Source organism: Drosophila serrata, unplaced genomic scaffold (assembly GCF_035046125.1).
Source record: "Drosophila serrata isolate PLE 108 unplaced genomic scaffold, ASM3504612v1 contig_249, whole genome shotgun sequence".
In the NCBI taxonomy this organism is placed as follows: Eukaryota; Metazoa; Arthropoda; class Insecta; order Diptera; family Drosophilidae; genus Drosophila; species Drosophila serrata.
The window spans coordinates 2,756,941-2,779,272 of NW_028257147.1; the positions used below are offsets into that span (position 1 = coordinate 2,756,941).

At 36.6% G+C, this 22,332-nt stretch overlaps 1 protein-coding gene across 1 annotated transcript; it reads right to left on the reverse strand.

Moving 5' to 3' along the window:
- Positions 1-8,459: 8,459 nt before the first annotated feature.
- Positions 8,460-8,895, reverse strand: LOC110187285 (maternal effect protein oskar). The gene is made up of 2 exons (XM_020956674.2): positions 8,761-8,895; positions 8,460-8,698 (listed from the first exon to the last, which is right to left on the reverse strand). Exons 1-2 carry the CDS (start codon positions 8,882-8,884, stop codon positions 8,553-8,555), a joined length of 270 nt encoding a protein of 89 aa, XP_020812333.2. The 5' UTR covers positions 8,885-8,895; the 3' UTR covers positions 8,460-8,552.
- Between the last annotated feature and the right edge of the window lie 13,437 nt (positions 8,896-22,332).

Here is a 22,332-nt window from a genome sequence, read left to right on the forward strand (position 1 = left end):
TGGCCGGATGCTTCTGTTGTGGTTGCCAGGCCCAAGACGCCAATGCAGAGTTGCCCTATGCCTTTCATTCGTTTTTCCTTTACTTTTCTTTTTTTTTTTGGTGCAGTTTCTCAGTTTTTGCCAAAGCTCTGACTTGAGGCCAATGGTGGAGGCAGTGGAAAAGCCAAATGCATTAAGTGGGCGTGGCTGCGGCCCAGGCGCCGGCGTTGGCATAACTTTCAAAAACTAATTAAGCCAACTTAAGTGCAGAGCAGCTTGGCAGTTGCTCCAGGACGATGAGGAACCCAAGTTCGCTACCAGGCATTTCAATCAAGCGCCGCCCAGCCACAAGAGAGCTCCCAGCTTTGGAGTTCAAAAAGAAACGCGGCTGCCCAAAAAATGTCCAATAAATCTAGCTGTTGGAATGATCATGAAGGGGGATGGATATTAACTTTTGGGATTTTTAGAGTATTAAAATATTTTATTGGAAATAAACAGGAAGGCAGCTGGATTGAAACTATGTTAAACCTTTCATTTCCGGTTTCTATCTCTGATATTTTTATTTTCAATTAAAGGTTTTCCTTGGTTTCTCAGAAATCAGAAGTTCTTTAATCAAATAAATATTAATTTCAATCGCTGAATAGAAAATTCTATATAAAAATCCCCTTGATGATTGCAATCCATTTATGAAATGAATCCCATCTTTCGAGTAATTACAATTCCAAGGCATAGCCAGGAGATGACAATTTCGAGGGCGGCTGCCTTCCTCGGCCTGTGTTTGTGCAATGGTGTTGATTTAGGTTCACTTTAGCGTAAAATGAATGTCCCACTTCAAATAAAAGTCGCACGCTGTAAATCACACAGCAGCAGAAGGAGCAGAAGGAGCAGGAGCTAGAGCGGGGAATCCCGGCGAGAGTCAGAGAGGGAGGCAAAGGCTAGGGCCAGAGTTGGAGCCGAAGCCGGAGCGTTCTCTATTTGTGTTTGTGACACTTTGCCGGCAACAAGGAGCGACAACAGCTCTTGAATGCGCCGCATGAAACTGGCTTGCACTTGAGTGGCAAGTTTTCGGGGGACAGGGAGGCCAGGAGCAGCCAAAAATGTCCAACGGCGACGACGACGACGAGGTCGTTGAGGATGACGAGGACGATGATGACAACAAGGACAATGTCGTCCTGCTCCCCTTTTTATCCCGAGCCACCACCGGAAGTGGCCTGCCGCAAGTGTCAGCGGTCGGTGGGCGTCCAGCACACTTCATAATTCCTTGTCAGTACCGGTCCTGTGTCCTCATCCCTCGTCCTTCGTCCTTTCGTCCTTTGCCATCCTCCTTCGGCACTAAATGACACTTTATAATTGTGCGCCTCAGTGCAAAAGTTTAACAATAAATTGAAAAGTTTTCACTGCTGCTGCTGTTGCTGAAGTCAAGCCAGGATCCGAAAGGCGTTTCTTATTATCCCTTTTTCGGCTAGCTGCTGTGTGTTTGCTAGTTTTAAATGTGCATTTTACAAATGTTACTTGTGGTCTTAACGCCCTCCATCCTGGCCAACTTGGCACAAAGTTTTCTTTTAGCCCCTAGTTTTTGCCAGTTGTTGATGCTCGGATTATTAAAGCCAGCAACTTGAACTTCTCAACTGCCTCAAAGCTAACGAGTTGGCACACAAAGTCGGTAAAATAAAAAATAAATAAAGAAAACAAAAATAGAAGGATTCGAAAAACGGAAACAAAACTCTGGACAGGCTGGGCCTTTGGCAAAACTTTCACATTTACTTTTAATGATAAAGCAATTTTTGGTAAGAATTTTCAGTACGAAATTTAGAAAATGCTTTTGCAATCGCCCTGCCGGCTAATGACAGAAATAATATATCTGTCGTAGGAAATATAATAAATGACTTTTAAATATAAGAAAATATATTTCAAAAACGAATATAAAATTCGTATTAAATAAGACAGATAAAAAATATGTATCATCTTTCTGTTTTATTGTTTTGAAAACAATATATTTTTTCTTCTTATAATTAGTTTAATACTTTTCTTAAAACATACTATTTTCATCTTTTAAATCAAAGTTGTAAGCTTAAGAAAAATTCCACAAATATAAAATAACTTTCCCAGAGAACCCTTTTAATAACAAAATTTCAAAACTTTCAAGCGAAAAGTGCTTGAACTTGAACACTTAAATTGGAAATTCCATTTAAGAAACAACCTAAACTATTCAACTGTGATTGAGCATTGGCGACCCTTTCACATTGTTTAAGGCTCTTGGCTCACAAAAGTTCATTAGTTTTATTGGGAGAGAGGAAATTGTAATGCCAATTACACGCATAATACGCACAATTACAGAATGCCAGGATCAGCGTCAAAATGCCAGAATGAGAATAGCCCTTTTGGCCCAAAAATTCATTTAATGTCAGCACTGGGAACCAAAAGTTGCTGGCAAAGAACAAACAAAAAAAACTAAAACAGGTTCTAAGCCATGGCAATGGCGAAAAGTTGCAGCTTTAAAGTTGCCGCAGATTATAGCCAAAAAGGCGAGGACCAGAATTGGTCCACGACTTGCAACGCTTTGTCCCTGGTCGGTTCCGGTTGCCATTTACAAGAAAACAATGGCTCAAAGAGTTACTTGTTTTATTTTTTTAGGGTCCTCCCCTGGAAAAGGCATGCAATGTGCGTTCGCCCCGAAAAAGGATAAAGTTGTGCAATAAAAAAAGAATATAGAAAAGTATGGCAACAAAACAGCGAAAACTTTTCGCCATGACACTAGCCATGTTGCAAGTCGGATTCTCTCCCAGAGGGGTTCTGTTTGAATAATTCCACTGAAGGATAACACAATATTTTTGTGGGTTTTGTCTAAGGAATTTAGTATAGTTTAAATGTAAAGAATATAAAGGAAAAAGAACAAGGAATGTTTTAGCTAATAAAATAACAAATTTAGAGGACTTTCTAATATGTAGAAATATATCATTTATACAACATTCGTAAGTTCAGTAAAAGTTAATCTTTTAAATGAATTTTTAGTATAAGACTAATTTTATATCATGAAATTTAAGAGCATTTAAAAGTCTGTAAGCATAATCTTAATGCCCCCAGCATCTTCTTCCATTTGTTAGCTTAATTCTTGCATGCATTTTGTGGCTCTTTTGCAACTTGAGTGCTAGCGAGGTGTAACAATAATGCCACTTACTCTTATTTTATTCCCTTGCCAGCGGTCATAAAAATGCCATAAAAATGACCCCACAATGCTGCGGCTTAAACCCTCAAGATTTGCTTTTGAAGCCGGCTTAAGGATTGTCCAAAAACACACACAAACACACATCGGTGGAGCGTGTGTACAGAGTCCAGTGGGTAGAACTGGCAAACAAATCGGGCTTTACGGCTGACCAAGTGACCACATAATTACACTTTGCACTTGGCCCCCTTCCTTCCAGCCCCCCCAAATGGCTGATTCGCATGCCTTTGCCTTGCGGTATGGCCGATGCCAATTATAAGCCTGGAATTTAACAAATTAAGCCTCATTACACACGCACCCACACATAGAAACACACACAACACACACCTTGCATCTGACCGCAATCCAGTGCAGCTCCTTGCCTGTTGACACATGACCCCACCCACCTGACCACCGGACCAACACCACCCAGTGGCTTAAATCAGGCCGGGAAAAAGCATTTTGCTTGCTTGTGGCTGGCCTAATTGCTCATAATTCAAATCGCTCTGAAAGCCCCCAACCCTCAGCCAGAACTCTCTGACTCTGAAAGGTGCTGAAAATAGTAATTAAAATATTTTGCAAGGTGTGGCATAACATAAAACCACCATAAAATTTAAAAAGTATTGATAAATAACAAGCCCAAGAGAAGGGGGCTTGAAGTTAATTAATGCATTGGATGATTTGTGGAGGTTTTAATCTCTATTTAATAATCCTTATAATAAATAATCTACATAATTAAAATTTAGGCAAACTTAAAAGTAAATATTCTTTAACTTATACTCCCACCTTTGGCTTAGCTATCCCCTCACCAAGAAAATAAGTATAAAAACAATAATATATACACATTCATAAGCTTTCCTCCCACTAAGAGTTTAAAATCTGGCCCAAGTGAGTTTTGCTGGAGTGACTTTAAGTGCAGTCTTTGTAGAAATCCCTCAACTAAATCAAAGTTAAACATTTTATTAGCCCACCCGAAGGAGTCACAAAGCAACTTTCAATTAAATAGCTGGCTGGCAGCTCCTTCTCCTCCACAGCCGTCTCTGCGGATTTAGAGACGTCAAACAAAAGAGCGCCAGAATAACCCGAAGACCCGGGGAAGCAGGCCATGAATTCATTTTAAAAAATTGTACAGCTAGAAAACAAAAGGACCTGCCATTGTGCAATTAAAATTGTATGGCACTGGGGAGTCCGAGCAGAAGCAGCTGAACTCGCAAAAGGAAAAGGAGCTCCTCGTGTGCGAGAGGAGGACGAGATCCTTGAAGAGTCGACGGAGGTATGTGGGATGGATGGGCAGGGCAGGGCAGGGCAACACAAGGCAGCTGCCTGCCGATAAGAGAAATTAAAACAAACAGAAGCCGCTTCGCCTTGCAACTGTACAATCTGCACAATTTCCAAAGTGACACAGGGCAGAGCAAATACCAGGACACCAGGACAGAACAGGACACCCTCACAATCCGACCAAACAAAACCCAAACCAAACCGAACCCAACTGAACTGAACTGAAGTGAAGCAAACCGAACCGAACCGATCCGAAGGTTCAATCCTGGCCAGCTGGCCATGTTTACGAGCGTATCATGACAGTTTTCCTGCTCTTACTTTTCTTTTCTTCTTCTTTTTTTTGCCTGTTTTTCCCGCTTTTCCCTTCCGTATGCTTACCTGCTAGTCATTTTGCTTCAAGGGTATGTTGGTGTCTATAAAGATCATATGTTCATAGTGGAATTTTCTAAATATATTTAAGAAAGAATATAACATATATATGCCATAAGCTTTATAGTTCCTCAATAATAATTGGTTTGTGTATAAACTTATTACAGTTTAAATAAAGATATATTTCATATATTTTTAATATCTTTACATACTGGGTATTTCCCCTTAGAGTCTTTGTAATAACAATTTCTTAACATTTTCTTTGCACTGCGTATGTTTCCTCCTGTTTACTTTGGCCGGACCTCCAGCCTCATGTGCTTAAAGTTGTCACAAGTTGTCGGGTCCAGTTCAGTTCAGTTGAGTTGAGTCCGAGTTCCAGGTCTTGGTCTTGGGGAATCCCCACCTCGGGCGGCTGCACTTGTCGTACGTCTCAAGGGGGAGTCCCCAATGATATCGCATAAGTTTTTCAATTTTGTGCGTTATTAGGAGCGATTAGAGCTGAATGCCGATGGCAGGGGGCCACATCGAAGGAGCACACAGGAGCCATAAACACTTCACACCAATTGGCAGCTGGCTTGAATTTGCTATTAAATATAAACTTTTCATGTTCAGTTACAAGTTCTTAAGAGCTAGGAGAAAAAATAACACAAAGATGTTTGTTTATTAAATAATCAAAATTGAATAAGAAACAACTATTTTAAAGGCAATATTATGTTCCATTTTGCCTGCCTTTCATCAGCTTTTGTTAATTAATGTTTGGTCCTCTATCTCTGCTCAAGTTTCTAATTCCTGGCATAATATATGGCATTTGCCTTGGCTGCTTAATGACTAGCTCTTAACGTTTTGTTCTAATCCCAGGACAAATCTCTCCCAACTACGTCCCACGCTGCGTATGCGTGTCATAAACATTCCCCTCAGACCCAACTCAGTGGGGCAGGGACCGCAGAAATTAAAAGGACCAGAACCAACGAATTTGCCCAAAGAGCCTTTTGCCGAAATAAAAGATTACGCTATAAACACATTTATCTGACCCTGAGACATAAAAACCTGCGCCCTCGATAACATTTTATAACTCGGCAAAAGTGCCATAACCAAGTGAAACGTTCTCCGGCCAGGATCTGCGAACCAAAACAGCCGCCTTTTGATGAATTAAAGCCACTCTGCCAGTAAAAGTTAACAACATTTCAACTTGGCGACCGATAAGTCGACCCCCAAAAACAAAATAAACCCAAAACAATACGAAAACAAAAACAGAACAGCAGCGAAAACAAAACCTTAATGAAGCATAAAAAATGTTTATGTCCATGGAAAACTAAAAGCTAACAACAACAGCGGTATGCAAAAATAAACTTGAAATCATTTTAGCTTTTATGGTATGTTTATTTTTAGGCACATAAATACAAATTTACCATGCCACAGAAAAAAACAACGAAACAAAAAAATAGGAAAAGCCAGAAGCACAAATAAACCGAAGGCAGATAGGAGAATTTAATTGATAGTCCTGGAGGATATCCAAATCAAGAGACGAGAGAGCCAAGATGGAGGCATAAATATTATGGAAATATAAAAGTGTTTATGATGGACTTGGGGGTACTCTTTACTGATTACTAAAGGAGGAAATTTAATACACAAAATAAATTATTAAATGCATTTAACAGTAAGTATCACAACCCCTATAATGACGAATTTTTTAATCATTTAATTAAAGCTATTTCTTCTACATTCTTTAAAAATAGTTTAATTTTACAAAACATAAATTTGGAAATTTATACTGAATATACAATTTAATTTGAATCTATTTTGAAAATTACCTTTCATATATACATTTATTAGTATTTCGGTTTAGACCATTTTAGTTTTAATACAACTGATTACATTACCTTTTAAATAGAGTATAAAAAAGGTTGCTCAAAGTGGAAAACGTTTCCCTTAAATTAGATAATATATTCCGCCCCTTGACAAAACCCTGTCCCAACTTTTCCTTACCCCCCTTTTTTCCCCACTAAAACAAAAAGAAAAATAGTAAAAACCGGAACCGAATGAAAATGGGGGCAAAGCATGGCAGGAAAAAAAGTGTTAATGAACAAAATAATGAGTTCCAGTGCCGAGTTTTTGGGCCACAAAACATTTTATGACACCAACAGCAAAACACCAAGGGGACAGAGGACCAGGCAAGGCCAACCCAAAACAGGGAAAAACGGGAAAAGTGGTGAGCGGGAGTGGGGAAAACCCACCGAGAAAACCCACTCACCCACACACACAGGGAGAGAGAAAGTCAGAGTCACAGCATGAAGCAATAAATAATCACCAAAGTTTCGCTGAATCGAATTATCACCCCCTGAGGTGTAGTTCCGTAATGAATTTGTTTTTTGGGACCAAAGTCCCAGCATTTAGTTTCATTATGGTTTGCCTTTGGGTACCCGAGATTCTGCGACTGCGTGACCCAACTCCGGACACAGAAAACTAAAACTGCAACCTCGGATTCCGTTTGTTTTCCGACTGCTGCTTTTATCCGGACTTGTGTGTTGTTGGTTGTTTGGCTTTGCTGCTCCACTTTTTTCCGGGGTTTTCCTTCTGTATTTTTTTTGTTGTTGCCCCAAAGCCGCGCCGGCAAATACATTTGATTTGATGTGCACACGAGCATGCTGTCACTCGCTCATTTGTTTGCATTGAGGTTTTCCGATTTGCTTGCTTTTCCCGCTTTTTCCCAGCCGCTATTTGATTTTAGCCATGGCCCAAATTACAATTGGCATCTGCGGCACACAACAACCAAAACAAAAAAAAACAGAAAAAAAGAGTATCGAATGGAATTTAAATTGAAATTGGAAGTTGTCCCTTGTAGCTATGCGAGAGTTTTTCCGTTTCTTTTTAGGCAAACATTTAATGAATTTTACAATTACATAATTTTTTTATCACCTAATGAAGGGATTCTTTGTCGCATTGCAAAGTTGAATTTTATTTATTATAGATATCCTTGAATACATTTTATTTGAGACCTAATTTTTTCATTGTAGTGTTTAAAAAAACATTGCACATATTTTATCTTATTTTACCAACATAAATTTGATTAATTTTAAACATTTTTTACAGTCAGTGTATATATTCCCTTTTATAACGATTTTAAAAACTTTGTTTGGTCTTTTGAATCATTTTTTGGCTTTGCTTTTTAGGATTTATATGGTATACTTAAAACCTAATACAATAAAAATCTTTTTGGTACTGTTGAAGATTATATTAGTTATGTAATTCAACAATACGCAGTTTAGAATTTAGTTTAATTACTGACTTAGTTATTTAAAATCCTCTAGATTTTCGTAAAACATCTTTTGAAATGTGAACTGATATAATTTGAAAATGTATATATTTCACTATATGAGATTAGCGAAGATTATTAATTGTGAGTATAAGAGTTACGCTATAATCCCCACTAAATATAACTTATTGTTTTCAAGAACCACTCAAATTTTTAGGTACGAAAAGTTGTACCCAAAAAGTGAACCTCTGAAATAATTTAAATGGTTTTAATATACTCTTGCAGTTTAGAAATTATAGGATCGATTCCTTTAAGTCTCCTTTAAGAAATTATTCTGATAAGAATTTCATAACATATATGTGCATTTAAAAAGCTATGTAAAAAGAGTACATATTTATTTTCAAACCGTATACGACTAAATTACATTGAAATTGCACGATAAAGACTAGAAATTTTGCAGTATTTTATATATTAGTTCCCTTCAATGGTGAAAAAACGTAGAGTGCCAATTTTGCTGGTGAAGCAGGCCACATAAGGGATTGTCAGGATAAAGCACATTTGGGTACGCGTGCCTCCTTTGACGGGAAAATCCTCACCAGTTCGCTGACTATAGGCAGCTGCAAAAAATAATAACAAATTAGATACATTTTCTTAAATATAAAGTTCGAAAAGTACTTGCCACGTATTTGAGAGAGCGTCATGGAACGGTGCGGTGAATCATTTTGAGCATTTTTAAAGATTGCCTTTAGATCATCATAAATGGTGGGATATTTCCGCTTTACTTTATTGAAAAAATCATCCATGTCAGCCAGTTTGAATGTTTTATTATTAATTTATTTATAATTTATATATTGTTTTATATGATAACAGCCATACACGTGTGACCTCTGCAATCAGTCAGTGCAGTCTAAATTGGGAAAACCGGAAATCTGACTCTGGCTCACAGAAAAGTAGAAATAAACAAACAAACAAAATAAAACCGGTTTCTCACAAAATACAACACCAGCTGTTATCACTGCACTTTTTCTCTTGCTTTCCCTCTCTCTCTCTCTCTCTCTCTCTACCTCCTCTTTTGTCTACCTCCCACTTTTGGTGGTGGTTTTCCCCCAACCATTTTCCGATCATCTCTTTTGGTGGTGGAAAACCCAACCATCTGAGCGTTGAGAATAGTTTCTCCGACTTAAGCCAAGACCCAAACCGCCATCCATTCAACTCTTATACAAATGAAAATCACCGGAGGGAAATGCTAGGAAAACTGCAAGCCACTGACCGAATATTTAACTAAATTATTTTCTATACATTTTTAATGGGTCACCCAACCCAATCGTAAAAAAAACGAAACTTTGCCTCTCGTTTTGTGACTGTCCTGGGGGCAACACAAAAAGAAAACCGCAACACAAAACCCGAAAAACGGCAAACCGAAAGTGCATGGGAAAAACAAGGAAAATGGCTTCACACGGAAAAAGTTGTGCTGATTTTCACAATTGCGGCAGGCGAAGTAATAAAATAATTACAAACTTCGGGGCAAAACATCAAGACCAACAGCAGAAAACAGTATTAAATTCAAATTATTTACAGCACTTTTTCTCCACGGCAGCACAAAAGTCGCCTTTGTGCCATGGGAAATGCCCGACGAACAACACGGTAGGAAAATGTGCATGCAAAAAAAATAAGGGAAAACTTGACAAAGTCATTTTAATTTAAGTTGTGCAACATTTCAACACTTTTGTAAATAAATTCAGAATGGCCTAAGGCTGTCAAAGGAGCGAATGCAGATGTCATGATTTATACGCAAGTTGTTTACAAACACTCGAAAGTTTTGCTATTCTATACTTAAAGACTATCATTTATTTGACTTTTAATTTGTGCTATATTTTCAACTATCTTATATCGATATTAATTGAAATTTTAATCTATAAAGAAAGAAATAAATTAAATCCTTTTGATTTGCATTTATTTAAATAAATTAGCTTCTATATTTTCTTTAATTATTCTTAAAGAAAACCTCGTTGAAAGTGATTTAATTTTGTTCTTAATGAAAAATAAATTATAATAATTGTGTTTTGAAAATTTTATAAAATATATTTATATAAAATAAACTAAACAAACTGAAATTAAAAATAAATAATTACCTTCTTCAGGATGTTATTCAATGAGACATCAATATTGTTGTGATTTAATTTTCGAATTTATTTACCCAATTTCACTCTCCTTCATTAAATTATCTGTTTAACAAGTTGAAAAAAGTATATTCGCAAGGAAAATAGAATATAATTCCCGGCTTATTTGCCGTCATAATTTGAAGCTCATTAAAACCCATTCGCTGCCAAACAAGGGTAACAAACTTTCAAAACTAAAATGCGAACGTTGCCATGAGCACACACACTCGCATCATATATCGTATATCGTGTGTGTCTGCATTGTGCATTTTGTGTGAATAAAAAATGTGTGTGCAACGAAAATGAAATTTGCAACGGAAGTTATTTCACGCTTTGGAGAGCGCACCCCGTGCTCTGCGATTTTCCACGCTTTTCCCCCGTTGCTTTTCCGGACCGCTCCTCCCCCCGCCCCGCGTCATGTCAAAAAACTATGCAACGAAGTAACGAGCTTCAGGAGTTAGAGTTGAAGGAATTAAGCAGCATAACAGGCTGTCAGTGTGTGTGTGTGCCGCACACCCACTCACATCCTTCGTAATTGGTTTCAAGTTGCAACGAAAACAGGGCAACAAGTTTAATTAACATAAAATATGAAAAGGGCTTGCGATATAAGCCAACAAATAAATTCTGAGTGCCGTCCAGGGAAATGAAATTTATTGTTGCATACTGGCAGGAGCTCAGTGCACTCCTGCCACGTGAGAAGATCCTTTAAGTTTCCGAGCACAAGGAATATATTTTTGAGAAAAAATAATCAAAGTATATATGGCCAAAAAATGTTCATTAGTTGTTGCTGATGCCGAAACGTGTGGACTCATTTATTAATTCCATGCCATTTGTGCTCTTGATTTACGCCCCCACATAAATACCGTAATAAATGGAGCTGCTGAAGGATATTGCCTTTTTGCCGGACTTTTGCCCTCACCGCACACACACGAACACACCCAAGCCAACACACACATCCGGCCAGCTGGGCAGAAATTTCCGATTTTGCATTAATAAATGCAATTTCTCCTGGCAAACTTTTTGGGTCAAGAGTTTCTACGATTTCGATTTATTTCCAATTTGCGTTGAGAGGCAAGTTCCCTTGAGTGTACATATGAACATGTTTGAATAAATGAAGCTGAAGCTTAATGCAGAAATTGATTCAAGGCAGAATATTTAAATGTTGCGGTTACGAAAAATATAAATTAAAATATTCTGAATGTTAGGAGCCAGCAAAACAAAGTATTTTATGCTTTCGTGGATATATTTTAGATTGTTTAAAATATTTTAAAATTCTTTTCACCTATTTTACAATCAAAATGTTCAAGTTATTAGGAACCGAGTTTATCAATTAAGACACCACATTCAGTGGCTGTCGATTGACAGAGGAAAATGTGTATAGGCTTGCAGTTTATGTTGGATTTTGTGCGACAGCCGAGATGTTTAATTGAGTGCACAAGGACACGCACAAGGATACAAGCACACACGCCAAATGCAAACACATCTCAACACCTGAATGTCTTTGAGGGTGCATCGAATGCTTGGGGTTAGTGTTCCTCGGCACTTGGTGCTTCAATTCAGCCAACAAATGTCTCCTCTTCGAGTGCAATCAATTTCAACTAAATGCCGTCTTCATGCATAATTGCTTGGCAGTGTGTGTGTCTGTGTGTGTGCACAGGATGCGAGTCCTGGTTGTGAGAGTATGTGTGGTCGGCGGTGTGTGTGTGTGTGGTGCATAACGCTGCGTATACTTATCGAGCGTGCTTAATATGGCAATTAAAAGATGATTCCAATTAAGGGGAAGCTGTATGCTGCGTAATCACTGCACAATATCGCCTTGTTCTGCACAAATGGCATTAGCTGTGGAGTCCTTTTAATTGGTATAATAAACTGTATATGTCAGTTCAAGAAGATTCCTGTCGCCAGCATGAAAATTGCAAATTAATGTAATTGAAAAAAAATATTTAAATAAAAAATTGTTTGCCAAATGAATTTAACAGTTTAATGTTTTCTTTCATGTCATCAGAAACCCCTAAGTCTTTCATCTTAATAAGCTTGCTAAAATTACTATTTGAATTAAGTATTCATATAAAAGCAATTACTAAAAGCTTAGGTTAAATGCTGCATACAATAAGCAATTAAGAATTTAACTGGAAAATAAAATTTACCAGCAATAAATTTTAATTGATTTATTTCTAAAGAACTGGGCAATAAGCTTTTATTCTGAAAAATATCCCAAACTAGCAAAAGGAATTAAATAAAGCCTTTCAACAGCTTTTAAATGGTTTACATAGATTTTTAATAAAACTCCAGATAGCAATTTAATTAAATATCTCTTCACAAAATTAACTAAATTTTTTTTATTAGTCCATATACAATGAAAAGGCCAACTCCCATGAGCGAATATAAAACAAATATTGTAAAACAAATAGTAAAAAAAGAATAAATATAGTGGCTCTAGCAGCGGCTAAATAATTTATTAGCCGGTCATAATCTATAATTAAATCGTGTAAGCTGTCGCAAGCGTTTATGCGGCTGCATTAATATTAATTGCTAATATTTAGAGCTTTTAAATAGCTTAATTAAATTGCCACTTGAACAACGAAAGGAAATTAGTGACGCAGTGCGTGTTGAGTTCGCTGTCCCCACAGGCTTGTTATTTTTCACTATTATAAAAAATAATTAACCCACCGCAAAACAATTAATCAGTGACTCTGGAAAAACACGCAGAGCCCCGTGTCTCCATATATTGTGCAATTTACATAAATTAAACAAACTAAAAATGCCATCAACATAATTAGAAATGTGATATGCCGGACCAGAGTCCACTGGATAATTTCGAATTGATTTATGCAAATTACAAAACCACAAAACAAAATGCAAATACACAACGAATATTAAAAATGCGACATTGAATACGGCGGGTCATCGAGTACTGAGTAAATAAATTAATAAAAATGAATAGATTGCGAGTACAACTTATTTGCGTGTAGCGCTTGTCAAGCATTTTGTCATAACCAAAGTATAACCAGTATTTATGCAAACTGTCCGGTTCGTTTTCGATGTCTATGTTCAGATGGGTGTAAAAATATTTATATGTCCTCTTGTTTAGTCCGTGGGAAAGGTGCAGCCAAGTGCAAAACCAAATCAACCAAAATGTGCGTAATAAATATTAATTTAATTCCTTTTTTGCGCCGCATGCCCTTTGCGGGGATTGGCATGGTAAATTTCATCAAATTCAGCCTTAAATTATGCATGTAAACTCGATTATAAATGATTTCGGTAATAGAAACATTGATATATGCATAAATATGGTAGATAGTCAGCATGGTAAATAGAAGGAATATAGATTAATATTTACTTAATGGTATTTGCTTACTTTGAAATTAAATAACATTCCGAATAACATTAGTACTACCAATAATAGTTTCTTGGTTTAACCATTAAATCAATTTTTCTAATTTTCCAGCACATCTTAGAGAAACTCTTAACAAAAAGACAAAAATACAGCTGTTTTATTTAATTATAAGCACATCATGGCAACAAGTTCATCTCTTTATTTTACATTTGGTTTCTATTTTCCTTTGAAACTCACCCTCATTAAGATTCATGGCCAGAGGATATATTTTTTGTATACTTTTCCTTCTCCTATTTTCATAATTCAACCTTAGCGCTTTTAATAAATTAAATTAAAATTTATGCATTAGCCTCCCCATTTCTGGCGCCACCAGGTGTCAGTTTTTTGTTTCTCTTTGCTAGAGAAAATATTAATTTCATGAATGTGGTGTGTGTTTTAATGAGAACACTCAAAATTAATAAAACAATGCGTACATTAAATGCAAATTGCAGACGTAGGTCCTTGGTCCTTGTTCCTTGGTCCCTGGTCCGGACAGGATGTCCCCTGATCTCCCCTCGCCCCACAGGAAGAAGGCGGAGATATAACGATATGACGGGACGGGAGGGTTTAGTAATTATGAGGACATTATGGGCATTATGCTCCACAATCGTTATTGCGTGGACATGCTGGGACCTCGACCATCAGCATCAAGGACTCTGGGGGCGAAATGGCAAGGATGTCCATGCTGCGGCTCCTTGTGGCGTTTTCAGCCAGCATTTCCCTTATGCATGATGTGTACACATACTTGAAAGTCCCTTCATGGGCGCAACAATTAGGGGGAACGACAACCACATTATTTAATTGAAACTAATTTGCCATTCTGTGGCTGACATTAAAATACTTAAAGTCCGCAATTTGGGTCAAAACTTCTCTAGGTTTTCATCAACTTAAAGCCAAACCTTTAAGTTTTCTGCATTAATTCTTACATCATTTATATGCACTTGTATATAACTTGCCAGCAGGGTAAAATACAGAGTACGGACCATATTTCTCACCTTCCCGGAGCGGAATGTAGCGAACCAAGGGCAACAAAAAATTAAGCGCTTTATGGCACACTACTATGGAGTACACCACATGCTCTGTTTACTTTTACGACTTTCCAAGGCAGCCGCCGCCCAGCAGCCAGTAACAAATATAAACAGAGCAGCTCCGACTCCAGGTTACAGGCGATGCGATGAGATGAGATGCCAGGAAAGGCACATATTGCAGCTGCTAGAGATGCCAAAACCTAGGGAAAAGTTTTGAATTTAAGTAAAAACTTTGTTTTTTAGGTTTAAAAATTAATAGGAGCACCAAATATGCAAATAGGAAGTACTTAATTCAAAGTTTTTAAGCTCATAAGTTATAATAAAATAGAGAAGGGCCTATGAGCGATATTAATATAAGAAAAAATATTTCAAAAATAACATTTCATAATTTTTAACAACATGTATTTATATTTAACATTTTTTACACCCCTAATTAATTAACAATAATTTTATTTTAGCATTATCCAACATCCTTAGTAGTGACGCCAGAAAGTATGCTATGTTTTTGAATAGCCGTGAAAAAGTAACTCCTTTGTGAATTCTTCTTAATTTCAAAGTTATCCTTTTAATATTAAATAATTATTGTAATTTTCTAAACTTAAAATAATATTTATTATTTTTATTATATTACTAATATTTTTATTTTCTTTTTTTAAGAAATAATCCCTCTCAGCTACCCATTTCCGGTTCCGCCAATTCATTAGCCCGATCATCACTGACACCCGCCACGCCTCCTCACGTCGAATGACACCGGTGCGAAGGGCGTTTGGTCTGTGGGCGTGGCATTGGGGGCGAGTGTGCAAAACGCACGTGACGCTCATCAATTTAGCGCACTTTGCCTTTGCCTTTGCCGCTGTGCTTTTCCTCCTTAATGCGCTCCAGCGAAAGTGCGGGAGGGGGCGAAATGCTGGCGCAAATGGGAAAATGGGAAGGGAGGGGAAGGGAATGCCATATGCCGGAGAGGAGACCGAAACGGGAGTGCATCGTTCCGCACATGCTGTGCACGTCGACGTCTTTCCCGGAGTTTCCCTTTAACTATATGAGTGTGTGTGTGTGTGCGAGTGAGTGTCACGATTTTGCATATTAATTGCATTAAGTTATAGCCACCGCCGACGGTGCTGCTGCTGCAGCTCGCTAGATGGCGCCGCATGCTCGGCGATAATTTCAAGTTGGTAAATCCACTTTGGCGCACATGGATCCACATGTACCGAGAAAGGGGCTTACAGCTTCGCAACGGTGCTTAGTTTGGCTCTGTGGGTTATATAATACCCGGTTCAGGTCCAGATCCAGGTCCATTCCCCCCCCCCACAAACCCGCGGAATCAAATTCAAATTTATTTTTAAACACCAAATGGACACAACAAAAACAAAATAAAAGCGAAATGCGATCCCCCATTACACAGCATCGCATACAACTGTAAAACTATACAATTTATATATATACTATATATATACCTATGTGCGTGTGTGTTTGCTCTTCAAATTGTATGAAAATATTTTGTATTTTTCGAAATATCTGAAATGTTTGTTGCCGCTTACGTATACGCTATTTTTAACATGACTCACTTGCATATTTCACCAGCCAAGTATTTAAATTGTTTTTCATTTTTAATATTTATTTCTCTATAATTTTTTTTCTGTTCTGTGGCTTTAGGTTTTAATGTTTGTGAATGTGAGAGTGAAATGTTTTAGAGATATTAAATAAAATTCTGTGTGCTTGGATTGTAATTTCATCCTCTGCTGGTGAGGTGGCGGCGTGTGGAGTGGATATTTTTGGCAATGATGGAAAATTATCAGTGAATCTGGTTTATATAAATCAAGTATTATATTTTAATGATATTTTTGGGAGTTTCATGGTATGAGTAATAATAAGGGTCAAGGGAATTAGGGTCGGAAGTTAAATAAAGAAATTTATTTTATACATATATAAAATTTCTAACCATTCAGGGCAGTCAGAAGCTTTCCGACACTATTAATATATATATATAATATATATTCTTGATCAGCATGAACAGCCGAATTGTTCTAGCTGTATCCGGCAAAAATTATTTTTTTTTTTCAAAAATTTCAAAATTTTATAAGGGGTTACATCATTAAAATTTTCAGAAATTGACAAAAAAAATTAATTTTTTTTTTAATTTTGTATTGGGTATTCAGATTTATTAATCTAGTTAAAAATAACATGGCAAAGCTTTCCGAATTAAAATTCATGCTTTATTGGCTATGTTTTCAAAATTTTAATTTTTCAAAAACATTGTCAGTTTGTAATATATTGATCAACAGTGATTTAAATATTTTAAGTTGATCGATTTCCGGTTCTATCCTATCATTAAATTTCCCACTTCAAGGGTATATAAACTTTACCTTCCCGAAGTTAGTTTCTTTAATGTTTTAAATATTTTTTACATTTACATTTTATTTCTTTTTAACTAATTTTGCTTCTTAAAATCACATTAAATTATAATTTCAATTTACATAATTTTTAAAACTCTTGTTATTCATTATTACTGGTGTAACTCTTATTTCCTGTTGTTTAGTTCGATGTCTGGCCAAATTTCGCTCCATACTTCTTTACATTCCATATGCTTGAATATTTACTATTGAATGCAAGGAAGCATGGAACTCTCAAAGGCCCTGGGAATGAGTTATTTTTGCAGATTTATTTATCCGCTGTCAGCCAACTTTTAGTGGCACTCACTTGGACACTTTTGTCCGGATGTCTAACTTACCCAATGATGCTCCGGAATAACCAGAGCCATAATCTGCTGAATAATGACAACGGCTGACGGTAATTGCAAACTGCAATTCTCTGGAAAAAACAGGGGGAAGGGAAAAGTTGTGAAACTGCAAAACATTTTCCACAGTCTTTTGTGGCTGCATTTTGGGCAATTTCTTGCTCTTTTCCCATGTTTTTTACCATTTTGGTTGTTACTTTGTGAGAAGCAAGCAAATCCTTATGCTTATTTTTGTGGCATGCAAATTTTCCTGTTTTCCGTTTAAGAGTTTACATTTTTACTCTCATACTTTTTGGTTTTTTATGTACATTTTTTTTTTTTGTAATGCGGCTGCCGTGCGTTTTTATAGTCCGACTGCAATAAAGCAATTTTTAAGCGCACTGAAGTGTGTTTATATGTGACTGGGCAGCTTTCCGCTCACCTCCTCCTGAATCCCCACAAAGTCCCCCCATTTTTTTTGTTTTTTTGTTCAGATACAACTCGTACTTTCGTATCCGTGGTATCTGTTTTTGGTTGTTGTTATTCCTTTTCAGGGACTTTTTGTTTTTTGTTTTGCATCTTTCACGCGCCTGCACAAAAAATTCATAAACTTTTTGCTGCTTTTTATTTTTGTTTTTATATTTTTGTATTTTGTTGTGTGTGTGTTTGTGTGTGGGTTGGCCGTAATAAAATTGCGCCTTTTTGTTTGACTTTTTTTTATGCGCATATTTTGCGCCACATGGCCAGCTCTTGGGAGCACCAAATCCTCATCCCTTTGGCAAAGAAAGAGGAGGGAGCTATCCTTAAACGATTTTTTTGTTCAAACCTCAACTTGTACTCTTTTTTTTTAACTTGTCACATTCCGCGGAAGTAGAACAAAATCCAACTGACTGCAATTTCTGTAGAGAATTTCGGATACGATCCTATGCGTGAACCGATCGACGCGACCTGAAGACGGCGACTGTGTTCTGGCTGCAGCATAAACATGCGTTTATATAGGTGCCTAAAATTAAACCGGGGACCCACACATGAAGGCAGGGTCAGGTCAAGCCCAGACCCCGGGTGCACATATGTTCCCTGCGAGTGTTTTCTCATATATACACTCAGTCTCAGCCTCTTTTTTTACCTACTTGAAGCAGCCGGAGCGGCAATACCCACGCTGAGTTGGGCCCACGATGGGCAGGATGTGTGAGCCGGAGACGATGGCGAGTCAAGCCGGGCGGCACATGGATGCAATCTGCAAAAGCGGATTGCAGGCGTTTCCCAGGCCGCCTTAAGTGTACCGCTTTCGCCCTCTCTCTCTCTCTCTCTCACTGTGAAAAGGCGTCCATGTGTGCCAGCGTGTTTTCACAGCAGATATCACACGGGCGTATATAAGTACATGTAGTATAAGTTTGTCAAATGTTTATAAAGTCCATATGGCTGGCTAAAAGTGGATAATAGTTAGTACTAGGAATTTCTCATGTTCAGAGATTTTAAATTATAAAATTTGGTAGAGCAGAAATTTAAGGATATTTAAAGATAGGGATCTGGTAATTCATATAATTTTAGCTTAAGGATAAGTAAAGAACTTTTTAAGGCTTTTTTTATAAACTATATAGAAATATGTTATTTTTAAGTAGTAAATTGTGAAACTTAATTTTAAAAGTACATATTGGTTTCTAAATTAAAATAGTCAAAGGTTTATAATGTCCAGATAGTAATGAGAATGTATACTGTTTAAACATAATTTAAATACATTTCAAAATAAATTAAAATTAATATTTTGAAGGAACAACTAAATTAAAATATATATCCACTCGTATAGTTTAAGCTTATTCAATTGTAAAATGTTTTGTTGAAGGTACTTCTCTGTTCCACAAATCTACTACTATATTTTACCTCGTAAATGAAATCTCACTACCTTAATATTATTTTCAAATTATAGTTTTATATTTATATAATCAAAAAATACTCTCTATCTTTAAATTTAAATAATGCCATCACATTAAAAAACTCATTCACCACCCCTTTACCGAATTTCATTTTAAAAATTCCCCCTTAAAACCAAGAAACTCTCTGCAAGAGTCATCAGAAAAGTGCCATAAAAATTCGAATTAATGTTTCAGGCATTTGTTAAATTATTTTTGTGCAATTATCAATTCGCCGTAGAACGAAACTTAATCGAATTGTAATGAAAATTGTCAACGTGTCAGGCCGAATGGCAAACGGAGCGCGGCTCACAATCGTGAATTTTAATTAGCAATTTGCTGTGCGGCCTTTGTGTTTTTGCGTTTAATGCTTGTTTTTAATGCACTATCTGCCATCTTTTTTTGTATGCACTTTCATTGAATTATAATAATTTTCGAATGGTGGGGTTAAAGTGTCTCCCACAAAATCAGGCGATTGTGTGTCGTGTAACTAATTATTTAAATGCTGTTAAAGCCATTAATGCAACATATTTTTAATTGAAATTAATTAACGAGCTGTTGGTAGAATCGTTAATGTTTAAAAAGGTCCAACCAATAGTACATTGAGTGGCTTAATGTTAATGTTAAAAATAATTATGTCAGACATTTCAGATTTTTCAAACTGATCGCAAGCAGATAGTGATATGAAATTTAATACATTTATATATAGTTTAAAAAGAACAGGAGTATGTAGAATAATGATGGAAGTTTCTTTATGAAGAAGTTAAAGTTAAAGGATTCTAAAACCGAATAAAATTAAATGAAAATTTTAATTGCAAAACAATTTGATTTACAAAAATAAATTTCCTAATATTATACTTTCCGTTTTTAGTTCTACTTAAGCACACACTCGTTATATAACTTTCGCTTATTTTACAATATTCATCACAGATTCTTGTATTTTGTTACGGATTACTTTCAGTTTTCAAAGTAAAAATAAAAAAATATATTCTTATATTTTCCTTTTATCTAGAAGAAGTTTACTCAGCCCCTGCAATTATACTTATATAGAGCGACGTATATAAGTTGTACGCATTATATACAGATTTCCGCAACACGAAAATAGCGATGAGCAAAGTGAGTATTATTCATTCGATGCCAGACACACTCACACCGAGAAAACGAACACTCACATTCTGGCCAGGGAGCGATTTAAGAATCTTCGGTTCGGTTTCCATTTGGGATTGGTTATATTTATAGCTCTTTGCCGATGTTCTCCATAAATAGCAAAAACCAGAAGAAGTCTGGGCAGCATCTCGAAGGAAATGAAAGTTTTGCGATAACTTTTAAACTCGATATCAGGATCACTAAGGCACAAATTTATTTATGGACTTTTATATAATATTCTCCATGCGATTTTCTTGTTTAAATTTGTATTTATTTTGTCCAGGATTTTATAGTTTTTGAGAAAAGCACCACGCGAGATTTTTTCCTGGACTTTCAGAGAGTTATTATGGAGGAATGGATGTGATGGATATATATATAAACAATACGCCTGGGGATCGGCCGGACTAAAGACGATCTGAACGGGTCGACAACAGAATCGGTAATGCACTAAAGGATGCAAAAAATATTCTCAAATTAATTCTTGGGGTCTGCTCGGCCCCTGGCCCGCTTCGTTAGCGTTCATCGTATTTTTATTTTTATTTGTATTTTTATTTTAGTTTCTCAATTTTTGTGTGTGGCGGCAGTACGGGCTGCCTGGCTGTACCGGATCGGATTGAGGAACTTTCGTTATATACATATTTATAGCTTTGTCTCGTCTTCTTGTCTTGCCATCCATATACATATGTGTAGCCTGGGGTACATAGTTGGTTTTTGCTCTGGTACATAGTTGTGTCTCTGCTGGGCGATGATGATCCGATGATTCAAAAAGAATCGCCAACCGGCGCAGGCGCATAACTTTCGGCAAGATCGGGCCTTTGGCTATACTTAGACCTGGCTATATTCCGTATATATGTATATATATATGTCTATATCTATCAGCCATACGGAAGGCCGCCCGATCGTCGAACTGGCGGCTGCTTCTGGCTAGATGGCATCTCTCTGCCGGCATAAAAATAAACACACACATTCTGCCATTACGTTTCGGCTTTTTGGCAATTGAACTTATGTATTTTTGGGTGAGCCGAAAAAGAAGAGGAGCACCTCCTGGCAACTGGCAACTGGCAACTGGCCACTGGGAATCCGGCAAATGCCATTGCTCGGCATCGGTTTGCCATTTCTTCTTTATTTTTATTTTTTTATGCTTTTCGCACTCTCTCTCGCAACTCGTTGACATATTTTTGGAAATGTCAAAACGAGTTAAAATTGCTTAATTACTTTCTATACAGCGTATATACACATTTTGGCAGCTATCCAGCAGCCAAGTGGAAGATACGAGCAAACAGTTCTGGTCTTTGTTAATGGGTTTCTGGTTTTTTCTTTATTTTTTGGGTAGAAAATATATTGGCCGATTGTCGGAGATCGATTTCATGGATGGGAGATCAATTGAACATTTTGTTTTTGGGCGTTTTTTTTTTAGGTTCTGTGTAATGAACGAAAATGGAGCAAGAATTTTAGGTGGTGTGAAATGTAATCCCAGGGGGCTGTATTGTTTTTAAAATATTTTTCGGGTCGCTTTATACATTTTTGAGTTTTTGAATTACTATTTATAAATTAATCTACCTAACTTATTAGAAAGAAAACCTTAAAATTGCACATATTATAATTTAAAGTTTGATTTTTAAAAGGCAAATGTAGAACTTCAGTAAAGAAGTTTCCAGCTTTAAATTTTGTTTAATGAAATGCTGGAATAATTGCAATTCCAAATTAAATAGAGCTTAAAGAAAATCAAGAAAAGTGTATAATATTTCCTAAAACCCACACAAAATATTAAAAAAAACTATTCTAAAATGTGCTTTGTAATAAACAAATATACCTTTTACTCATATGAAGCCCTTAAGCTTTTGACTTATAAGAAAACCAAAGTCAAAAATAAATATGACCCAAAAAAAAAGCGATAGAGAAAGAAGGTTTTGCTGTCC

Excerpts from the sequence above, each read along its gene's own strand:
- LOC110187285 (XM_020956674.2), bottom strand. The coding sequence starts at position 8,884 with ATGGATGATTTTTTCAATAAAGTAAAGCGGAAATATCCCACCATTTAT. Across the intron at positions 8,699-8,760 it reads GACGCTCTCTCAAATACGTG|CTGCCTATAGTCAGCGAACT; the intron begins GCAAGTACTTTT and ends TATTTTTTGCAG.